Consider the following 11,254-nt stretch of genomic DNA (forward strand, 5'->3'; position numbering starts at 1 on the left):
ATGCTTGGCATACCCGCAGCCCTTCGCCAAATTAGGCCAGTGTCCAGGGCACTGGCTCCTCCTCTCACTCGGGCCTAAGCCAAAGATGTAAAATTTGGTGCAGGTGTCCGAGCCTTAATGCTTCAAGGCGTAGACCTTTAGCCGATGCTGAAGCTGTTACTATGGGATCAAAGGGAAGAGGAGTGATTATTGAACAGAGTTGGGTCAGACGCAGAGAAACAAAAGATGGTGTGACCGTTGCAAAGTCAATTGACTTAAAAGATAAATATAAAAATACTGGCCTAAACTTGTTGAAGACGTTGCCAATAACACAAATGAAGAGTCTGGAGACGGCTCCACTACTGCCACTGTCCTGGCATGCTCTACTGCCAATAAGGCTTCCAGAAGATTTGTAACGGTGCTAATCCAGTGGAAATCAGGAGAGGGGTGATGTTAGCTGTTGACGCTGTAATTGCTGACCTTAAAAAGCAGTCTAAACCTGTGACAGCCCCTGAGGAAATTGCTCAGGTTACTCCCATTTCTGCAAATGGAGACAAAGAAGTTGGCAACATCATCTCTGATGCAATGAAAAAAGTTGGAAGAAAGGGTGTCATCACAGTAAAGGATGGAGAATCACTAAGTGATGAATTAGAAATTATTGAAAGCGTGAAGTTTGATCGGGGTTATATTTCTCTCCATACTTTATTAATACATCAAAAGAGCAGAAATGTGGGGCGCCTGGGTGGCCCAGTTGGTTAAGCGTCTGACTTCAGCTCAGGTCATGATCTCACAGTTCGTGGGTTCGAGCCCCACATCGGGCTCTGTACTGACAGCTAGCTCAGAGCCTGGAGCCTGCTTCGGATTCTGTGTCTCCCTCTCTCTCTGACCCTCCTCTGCTCATACTGTCTCTCTCTCTCTCTCAAAAAAAAAAGGGGAGGGGGAAGAAATGTGAATTCCAAGATGCCGAAGTTCTGTTGAGTGAAAAGAAAATTTCTAGTGTCCAGTCCATTGTACCTGCTCTTGACATTGCCAGTGATCACCGTAAGCCCTTGGCCATCTTTGCTGAAGATGTTGATGGAGAAGCTCCAAGTACACTCATTTTGAATAGGCTAAGCGCTGGCTTTAAGGATGTAGCCGTCAAAGCTCCAGATTTTGGTGACAATAGAAAGAATCAGCTAAAGATATGGCTAATGCTACTGGTGGTGCAGTGTTCAGAGAAGAAGGGTTGACTCTAAATCTTGAAGATGTTCAGCCTCACAACTTAGGAAAAGTCGGAGAGGTCATTGTGACCAAAGATGATGCTCTTAAAAGGAAAATGTGACAAGGCTCAAGTTGAAAAATGTATCCAAGAAATCATTGAGCAGTTAGATATCATATCTAGTGAATATGAAAAGGAAACACTGAATGAATGTCTGACCAAACTCTCTGATGGAGTAGCCTTGCTGAAGGTCGGTGGCACAAGTGACGCTGAAGTGAATGAAAAGAAAGACACAGTTACAGATGCCTTCAGTGCTACCCGAGCTGCTGTTGAAGAAGGCATTGTTCTGGGAGGGGTTTTGCCCTGCTTCCGTGCATTCCAGCCTGGGATTCAAGAACTCTGGCTAATGAAGATCAAAAAATTGTATAAAACCATTAAGAGAAGGCTCAAAATTCCTGCAATGACCACTGCTAAGAATGCAGGTGCTGAAGGATCATTGATAGTTAAGAAAATTATGCAGAGGTCCTCAGAAGTTGGCTAGGATGCTATGCTTGGAGATTTTATGAATATGGTAGAAAAGGGAGTCATTGATCCAACTAAGGTCATAAGAGCTGCTTCATTGGATGCTGTTGGAGTGGTCTCTCTGGTAACTACAGCAGAAGTTGTAGTGTCACCAAAATTCCTAGGGAAGAGAAGGACCCTGGAATGGGCAGAATGAGTGGAATGGGAGGTGGTATGGGAGGTGGCATGTTCTAATTCCTTAGAATACTGCTTAATGAATTGCGAGAGGAAGCTCAAGGCAATGCGTCTCAACAATCACTTCAGAGAAGTCAGTTGAAGGAAATGACTGAAGAGAAGGCTGGCTGACGTTTAAGAAAATCACTGTAACCATCGATTACTGGTTTTAGTTGACACCATATAATGGTTTGTTACTGTCATTGTCCATGCCTACAGATAAAGTATTTTGTATTTTTGTGTTTTTTTTGTTTTTTTGTTTTTTTTTTTTAAATTTTTTTTTCAATGTTTTATTTATTTCTAGGAGAGAGAGAGAGACAGCGTGAGCAGGGGAGGGTCAGAGAGAGAGGGAGTCACAGACCAAAACAGGCTCCAGGCTCTGAGCTGGCAGTCAGCACAGAGCCCGACGCGGGGCTTGAACCCACGAAGCGCGAGATCATGACCTAAGCGAAAGTCGGACGCTTTACCGACTAAGCCACCCAGGCGCCCCAGTATTTTGTATTTTTGAATAAAAAGACATTTGTATATTCCTGAGAACTGAACACAAGAGCCATGTTCCAATATACTGCTTTCAACTTAAATCACTGAAGCATTTTTACTACTATTCTGTTAAATAGAATTTTAGTGCTTGCCATCCCTCAGCAGTTGAAAAGTTAAGAAGCAGCCTTTCTGTGGAGAGCAAGAATAATTGTGTACAAAGTAGAGAAATATCCACTTGTGTGACAATCTTTGTGTAATAAAAATTTGTTTAAAGGTAAAAAAAAACAAACTGTGAAACAGGATTTGTGGAATATCCTTCATGTTTTATGATACTAATAATAAGCTGCCACCTGGTTTTGAAACTGGATGCTGAAGATTCTGGCATCTTAAATGTCTTGCGACCACTCTGGCCTCTCAAGAAATGTTCCCAGGAAACTGGAAACCTGTCCATCTGTGCCTATACCTCCACCTCCACCCCGTCCTTCTCTCCTGAAAAAAGGATTTGTTTTAAAATGGTGTACTTCAGGGGCGCCTGGGTGGCTTAGTCGGTTAAGCGTCCGACTTTTGCTTAGGTCATGATCTCGCGGTCCGTGGGTTCGAGCCCCGCGTCGAGCTCTGTGCTGACTGCCAGCTCAGAGCCTGGAGCCTGTTTCAGTCTGTGACTCCCTCTCTCTCTGACCCTCCCCTGCTCAAGCTGTCTCTCTCTATCTCTCCTAGAAATAAATAAAACATTTAAAAAAATAAAAAAATAAAAAAAAATAAATAAATAAAATGGTGTACTTCACCAGAGACTTCTCCACTGTCTTCTTCCTTCTGTGTAGCTTCACCTTTAGCCTCTTCTCTGACTTCTTCCCTTTCAAGACTGAAACCATAACAATTTCTCTTGATTACAAATTTAAAAAAAAATCCCAGGGCGCCTGGATGGCTCGGTCAGTTAAGCGTCTGATTCTTGATTTCAGCTCAGGTCATGATCTCACAGTTTGTGAATTCGAGCCCCACATCAGGCTCACCGCTGTCAATGCAGAGCCTCCTTGAGACTCTCTCTCTCCCTCTCTCTTCCCTTCCTCTGCTCTCTCTTTCTCTCTCAAAAATAAATAAACATTTTTTTTAAAAAATGATAAATGTTAAAAAAAAAAAAAATCCTAGCTCCCAGCCCCCTCTTCTAATTCATCCTTAAAGACAAATCTCTCAAGACGAGCTTGGACACCTGCTGACCCCACCTTCTCAGCATCTGGCTTCTGTTCCCACTAGCCCAGTGTTTTGCCAAGTGCAAGGCCCCTCCTTAGGCTGCTAGTCACTTCCTTCTCATTCCTTCATCTCCCTTGACTTTTGTAACATCGCCCTCTTGGTTTTCCTGCTACTTTTCAGTCTCTTCTGAGTTCCTCAGCTGCTTCCCTCCCCTTCCTGACAGTGTGCCTCATGGTCCTCTGCTAAGTCTCTGTATTAATCACACCTTTTTATTTTTTGTTTTTTGGTTTTTTTTTTAAGTAGGCTCCACACCCAGTGCGGAATCCAACACTGGGCTTGAATTCACGACTCTGAGATCAAGACCAAGCTGAAATCAAGAGTCAGATGCTTGGGGCGCGAGAATGGCTCAGTCGGTTGAGCCTCCGACTCTTGGTTTTGGCTCAGGTCATGATCTCGAGGTTTGTGGGTTCAAGCCCCTGCATTGGGCTCTTCGCCGACATGTGGAGCCTGCTTGGGATTCTTTCTCTCCCTCTCTCTCTCTGCCCTTCCCCTGCTCATTCTCTCTCCCTCTTTCTCACTCTCTCTCAAAATAAATAAACTTTAAAAAAAAAAAAAAGACTTGATGCTTAACCTTAACCAACTGAGCCACCCAGGCACTCCTAGTTTCTGTATTCCGATGCGTTGATGTCTGGGGCCTCTGTGACCCTAAAGGGACTGTCCCTCCCAGGGTTAGCTAACTCCTGGAGAGAATAAGACTCCCACAAGAATGCACTTTTTCAAATGCAAACCAACCAATCCATAGCCCTTCTTCATCAGACTCGCACTGCCCTGCTCACCCCAGGACCTTGGACCAGACTGCTGAAACCAGATTCTATGCCCCAGAGCCCAGGGAGGTGATTCAAGCTAGCCTAAGTCTCCCTACTGTGTCTCTCCTTTCCTGTTTTCTCTTGTTTCCTCTGAGCCCTGCCCCCCGCCCCCCTGCATCTGCATGCGGCCCTGCAGAGTGACCACCTCTCCTCTTGGAAACTGTACGTAACTAACGTTTCAATGGCAAGCGCCTCCTGAGCCGTTAGCCTCCCTGCTCCTGAACAGTAATAAAGCCTACATTGTACAACAGGCTCCCTCAGCTCTCTCTGAGAATGTCGTCCACCTCATACTTTGCAAATCTGTACCGTCACCCTAAATCCCTGTCTTGCCTTCAGGCCTCATATGTCCTGCTCTGTACTGGATGCTTCCATATGCCTGCCCACCTTCTCCCACCCCCACACTCTGTCTTATCCCGGATCCCCTGTCAGGAATGACACCACCATCAACCCGATCTTCCAGCCCAAACCGGGGAGCCCTCCCAGACAGCCCCCCATCTCTTCTCCCATAGTCTATGAGTCTCCACTTAACACTGAACACATTCTCCTATCGTCTGATTGCAATTATGTGTCACGTGCTCGTCTACACAATCCACGAGCTCTGAGGGCTGTATCCCCGTTATTCCCTTTGTGTCCACGGAGCCTAGGCTAATACTTGATAAATGTGTGAATTAATGAAGAGGAGTACTGGCCCAGAGACAGAATTGTAACTCACTGCAGAAACGGGGTGTCCCCAACCTGCCCTTTTTTTTTTAAGTTTGCTTATTTATGTTGAGAGAGAGGATGAGTGGGAACGGGCAGAGAGAGAGGGTCCCAAGCAGGCTCCATGCGGACAGTGGGGCTGGAACCCACAAACTGTGAGATCATGACTTGAGCGGAAATCGAGAGTCGGATGCTTAACTGCTGAGCCTCCCCGGTCCCCTCCCCCGCCCCCAGCCTGCCCTTTCTGCACGGGCTCACCATCAGCTCTCTGAGCTCGGGGAAAAGTCATTTGTGGATTCAGCTGATGAGTGTTTACTGGGACTTTCTGGCAGTGTTCACAGCACTTTACCCCGATGTGCAGCCTAGCAAAGGGAAGAATGTCAAGCAGCAGCAAACAGAGGTCTGCCTCCCTGGGACAGACCACCTCCCACTGCCATTGCAGGGCTATTAAGGCAACAGAACACATACCAGGGCTTCTTGGGATCCAAGAATGTGGGCACAGGAAGATGGTGTAGACCTCTGGCATTAGAAAACAAGACTTTCAAGACCCCACCAGTTACAGAGGAACAAGAACATCCCAGTCTTGAGGGATTCGTGTGGCCTGCGGTGTGATCTGATCTGTGCACTACAGGGGTGGGGCCTCCGAGGGGGGCGAGGCCTGGCCCTGAGCCCTCCAGACGACTTCTCAGTCTCTGCGCCTGTCCCGTACACCGTCACTTGGTGAAGCGAGAAAGAAAACTGTAGTGAAAGTCAGATAGTGGGTAACTTGTGGTATGCAGTGATCCCAAATGTGATTCTCAGTGAAAACGGGCTTTCTGGAGAAAGCCAAGAGGCCGTAGGAACATTTGGGTATCTACGAACTTGATTTATGAAACTCTCTGCTCTTCCCTCTTAAAATGTCAAGGGATTAAGATTCCTAGAAGTCATCATGAGACCCTCCAGCCCAGTGCAGAATCCCCTGCACACCTCTGCTGGTTGGGCACACTTTGTCCACCCCCAGGGAATGGGACTGTGGGACCTTATCACAGGGCCTTGACCTTCAGAGCTGCCCCGCGCCTCCTGGCATACCCTGGACTGGTCTCCCACGTGGAGGGTGAGGAGACCCTGATACTTCTGTGTTGACATGAGGTTATTCTGACAGGGTCTGGAAAATAACCATGACAGATAAACCCTAACTGGGGTTTAAAACAGGACCCTCTTACCCTTCCTCCGAGCCTCGCCTTCACAGTGGGGGCTGTGAGGGCTTAGAGCTGGGGAGAGGTTAGGGATGGGGTGGGGCTCCAAGGAGTCTGGAAACAGGGGTGTTCAGAAATGGGTGAGTGTTATGGGTTGAATTTTGTCCCCCCACGAGGATAGGATAAAGTCCCATTCCCTGTGTACGTGACCATAATCAGAAGCAGGTTCTTGGCAGGAATCATCCAGTTAAGATGAATGAGGTCAGGGGCGCCTGGGTGGCTCGGTCAGTTAAGTGTCTGACTTCGGCTCAGGTCATGATCTCACGGTTCGGGGGTTCAAGCCCCGCGTCGGGCTCTGTACTGAACACTTACTCAGAGCCTGGAGCCTGCTTCAGATTCTGTGTCTCCTTCTCTCTCTGCCCCTCCCCACTCACACTCTGCTCTGTCTCTCTCTGTCTCTCAAAAATAAATAAGTATAAAAAAAAAATTTTTTAAAAGACGAATGAGGTCATTAGGATGGGCCTAACCCAACATGACTGGTGTCCTTATGAAAAGACAAAAATGCCACGTAAGGACGGAGATGCACCAAGGGAATGCCACGTGGAGACAGAGCAGAGATCAGGTGATGCTTCACAAGCCAAGGAACCCCAGAGATCGCCAGCAAGCCCCCAGAAGCTGGGGAGAGGCTGGAACAGATGCTCCCTCACAGGCTCAGAAGGAACCAGCCCTACCAATTTGGGGCTCTGAGCCTCTAGACGTGCGAGAGAATAGGTTTCTGTTGTTTCAATCCACCCAGTTGATGGCACTTTGTAACAGTAGCTTTAGCAAACTAACACAGTGGGCAAGAGAGGTGCTGCCGAGTCTTGGGGCGGTGGGGGGGGTTCCCAGAGAGTCTGTTCAGACAGAGTGCTGGGCCCCTGCCATAGAATGTGCATTTCTAACAGGTCTCTGGGTGCTGCTGGGCCAGACACCACCCCTGGAGAACCACTCCTCTAGGAGGCAGGATGTGGCCTAGGCATCGCAACCTCCGAGTCCCAGTGATAATTCTCACTGATACGACCTATGCCATCCCACCTAGAAAACTGCAGTGTCCACAGGCCATTTGCATTTTAAATCGTCCCTTAATTTTTTTTTAATATTTATTTATGTGTGTGAGAGACAGAGCATGAGAGGGGGAGGGACAGAGAGAGAGGGAAACACAGGGATTTGAAGAAAGCCCCAGGCTCTGAGCCATCAGCACAGAGCCCGACACCGGGCTCGATCCCTCGAACCGTGAGATCATGACCGGAGTTGAAGTCGCTCACCTAGCTGATGGAGTCACCCAGGCGCCCCTCCATCTCTAGTTTTAAGTGACTTACGCACGAGTTGGTTCATGGGCCTTCCCCAGCCTCCAACAATAACCCCAGGTGACAGGGGCCAGGGCTCCTGTTTACAGACAGGAGAATGGGACTCAGGTGAGGGTAGGAGTCCTCGGCAGGATCCTGTTCCCTCCTGACTCCCTGAGCTCAGGACCCCACACTCAGAGCCCGGCCTTGGAGCACATCTGGTGAGTGCAGCCCTCAGAACTCAGATGTCCCTCTTTGTAAACCACGTCTGAAGAGGAAGCCATCCCCGACCACCTGTGGCTGGCTTTGCAAACCCAAGGTGCGTCTCGGCTCGGCTCTCTCTCCCCACCCGCCGCTGCGCCTCCTTGCTGGTCTCACCACCTGGTCCCCGCCTGCTCTGGCTGTACCCCCGAGGCCCTCTAGACGTGCCTTCTCCCAGCTGCTCCCACGGGCCCCAGTACACCACCTGAGCAGCTTTGGAGCTGAGAAGCCTGGTGTCAGGGTGGACGGGACGTGAAAAACGCTCGAGAGGGCGGCCAGGGGGGCGAGTAAGGGCAGAAGTCAGACAGGTCTGGGCAGCCCTGCGTGCCTGCCCCGTGTCCAAGGAGGAGACCTCCTGCTTCCAAGGCGGCTCTGTCCGCCTCATCACACGCTGCCAGCCGGGCCCCCTCCTGCCACCCCCACGCCCTTTGCTAAGTGCTGGGTTAGTGCAAACAGGGCAGAAGTGGAAGCTTTGCACGCCAGCCCGGTGTGGACGCACTCACACTAAGGGCAGCTGGGATTTACTCCGCCCGGCGGGTGCAGGCTGCAGCGGGGGTGGGGTGGGGGTGGGGGCCCTCAGGGGACCTTCCCCTGGTGAATACACAGGAGCCCCAGAGCAGAGGTCCAAACTCTTTAAGCCTTTGGTACCCGCACCCCCGCACCCCCCGCCTCCGCGGGCCAGAAGCCCCAGCTGAGCACTTCGCTCTCGTGTCCCCAGAGAGACACCCATACAGGGACCTGTGTGGCCAGAGGGGTTCACGGCCACGGTGTCCGAGGGAAACTCATAAGCTGAGTGTCCTCCCTGCTCAGAGCAGGGGGGTGGGGCAGAATGGAGGAGAAGCAAGCCCTGAACTGTGACGTGAGCCGCCCCCCCCAGGTCTCTTGATAGGATGCAGTGTATCCGACTGCGAGAGAGGAATTATCCTCATCGCCTAAACCAGTGAGAGTGGACTGAGCAGCACCTCTCCTTACGGGGGGGGGGGACAGTGACAAGGGGCTCAGCCACCGCAGGGCTCAGGAACTCCCCAGCCCAGGGGACACGTGACACCCTTCCAGCGAGCAGAGCCTGAGGTTCCAGGCGGAGGAGAGTCCTGTGCCCCAAACGTCAGAAACTGGGAGATGCACGAAGCGGAAGGTCACTGTGGGAAAGGGCCGGGCGGTTCCGCTGAGACCCTGCTGCGCCTTGCGGCGGGGACACCAGGGAAGGGCGGGGGCGGCTGACGCGGCGCCGAGCAGGGCACTGCGCAAATCGCCCAAGTCCAAACGCAACGCAAGCCGCTTTAAAGTCAGGAAGGCGCATGGAAAGCTTTGTCTCCATCGCCCGTCAGCAACGCCCCCGCGGTAAGCGCTTCCACACAAGCACTAAACCGGTGAGAAAGCCGCGCCCTTCCCCGGCCTTTGTCCCCGAGGCGCAGGGAATGGGGACGAGGTAGGTCCGCACAGGGAGCCCGGCGCCCGCCCGCGCACCTCTCACTCCTTTCCATCCCGACCGGAATGCGCCTGCGTCCCCAGAGCTTTCTGACATTTCCAGGAAAACCTTGGCGTTTTTGTAAATGTTAACTTGAAGGTTTTACAAACTCTGTCTCGGAGGGAGGGGCACTGTGGTTCGTCGCAAACTCGAAACCTGTTCTTTTGGTCTTTTCTGCATTTACTATGCAAATTCTCTTTTCCCCCCAGGAAGAAACAGCACCCACCCACCCCTTCAGAGGCCCAGGAGCCCCCCTGTTCTTTATTTCAATCCATTAGAGGTGTTGCATCATGAAGCTAACAAGTTCAAGTTTTGGGGACCCCCACCTACCGTCCAAGACTCTGTACCTAATTTTGCATTTATTCTCCCATATTCTTTTTCTTAAAGAACCCACCCCTCAAATTATAGAAGCTTCAGGCCCCCAGTCCCGCACCCCTCCCTAGATAAAGTCTCGGAGCCAATGACTCATTAGACCTCATCCTCTGCTAAGGGCACTGAGCCTCCAGTCTGGTTGATACTTCTTGTTTCTGAGGAAGCTTTTCCCTGGGGGGAGGAGGAGGAAGATGCTGACACTCTGAGTTTTAAAAGGCCGAGGAGCCATTTCCTGCACCGCGTGGAGGCAAGGAAGTAGATGATGGGGTCAGTGCCGAGGTTCATGTTCATGAGGGGCATGGTGAGCTGAAGGGACAGTCTGAAAGCCCTCTGCTCGGGGCAGGAGGGCAGGCGGAGCGTGCCCCTCAGCATGAACTGGATGACGCTGAGGTGGCAGGGACTGGAACACACGAGCACGGCCACCAGCACCACCAGGGTGGGCAGGCAGGCCCTCCGGTGGCGGCCTTTCTGGCTCATCAGAGAGTTTCCCGGGCTGTCCTGCACAGCTTCAGGGTGATCCTCATGTAACAAAACAGTATGATCCCCACCGGCCCGCAGAAGCTTACGGCACAGGCCACCAGGACCACGGGGGGCAGCCTGAGCATTCCCTCGACGCTGTCATACTCCATGCAGGTCAGCTCGCGGGCCACCGGCTTGGCCATGGGGAGGAAGAGCAGGGGTGCCGTCTGCAGCAAGGCCAGGGCCCAGAGAGCCACACAGACGAGCCTCGCTCGGCCGGCGCTGCGGAGCTGGGGGCGCTGGTGGGCGCGGACCACGGCCACGTAACGGTCCACGCTCACACACGTCATGAGGTAGACGCCCCCATAGGTGTTCACGTAGAGGATGAATGCCGTCAGCCTGCAGAGCCCTTCGCCGAAAGGCCAGCTGAAGTGCAGCGCGTAGTAAGCGACCCTTCCGGGCAGGGCCAGCGTGATCAGCAGGTCAGACACGGCCAGGCGGACCAAGTAGACACCCGTTGAGTTGATCGTCTTGACCTTTTGACACGCAAGGCACAGGGCAAGGATGTTTCCCAGAGCACTGAAGACCAAGAGGGCCGTGTAGAACCGAGAGAGGGCCGCACTGACTGCCCGGGGCGGGAAGTGAGGGAGGCAGGAGCTGGCATTGTAGGGGGCGCTGCTTGGATTAGTCATGCTGGAAGTCATGCCATTGAGGTCCTTGGGGAGACAAAAAAGAAAAAAAGAAAACTCATATCGCATCTGTGGGGTTATGCCTCTGTAGTAATAAGAAATTTGCTGAAACAACATGCAAATGAAAAATATATCTCTTTTTAGGTAAACTTTTTGGGGGCGCCTGGATGGCTCAGTGGCTAAGTGTCCGACTCAGGTCATGATTTCATGGTTCGTGGGTTCGAGCCCCCCGTTGGGCTCAGTGCCACTACTATTTCTGTGTACCATATTACCCCCTCCCCAAAATGTAGCCGCTTGAAACACACGTTATGATGTTCACAGTCAGGATTTGAACAGGAAAGAGTAGAAATGGCTTTTCTC

General features: G+C 51.4%; 1 protein-coding gene and 1 pseudogene across 1 annotated transcript; one reads left to right on the forward strand and one right to left on the reverse strand.

The window, feature by feature from the left end:
* LOC120245467 lies at positions 1 to 1,933 on the forward strand (annotated as a pseudogene).
* Positions 1,934 to 9,842: 7,909 nt separating this feature from the next.
* On the reverse strand, positions 9,843 to 10,909 carry LOC120245455 (G-protein coupled receptor 183-like). The gene is made up of 2 exons (XM_039252525.1): positions 10,430 to 10,909; positions 9,843 to 10,076 (listed from the first exon to the last, which is right to left on the reverse strand). The coding sequence occupies exons 1-2, from the start codon at positions 10,907 to 10,909 to the stop codon at positions 9,843 to 9,845; spliced, it is 714 nt and encodes a 237-aa protein (XP_039108456.1).
* Positions 10,910 to 11,254: the final 345 nt, after the last annotated feature.

Source organism: Hyaena hyaena, unplaced genomic scaffold, assembly GCF_003009895.1.
Source record: "Hyaena hyaena isolate Hyena2069 unplaced genomic scaffold, ASM300989v1 scaffold_418, whole genome shotgun sequence".
NCBI classification, from domain to species: domain Eukaryota; kingdom Metazoa; phylum Chordata; class Mammalia; order Carnivora; family Hyaenidae; genus Hyaena; species Hyaena hyaena.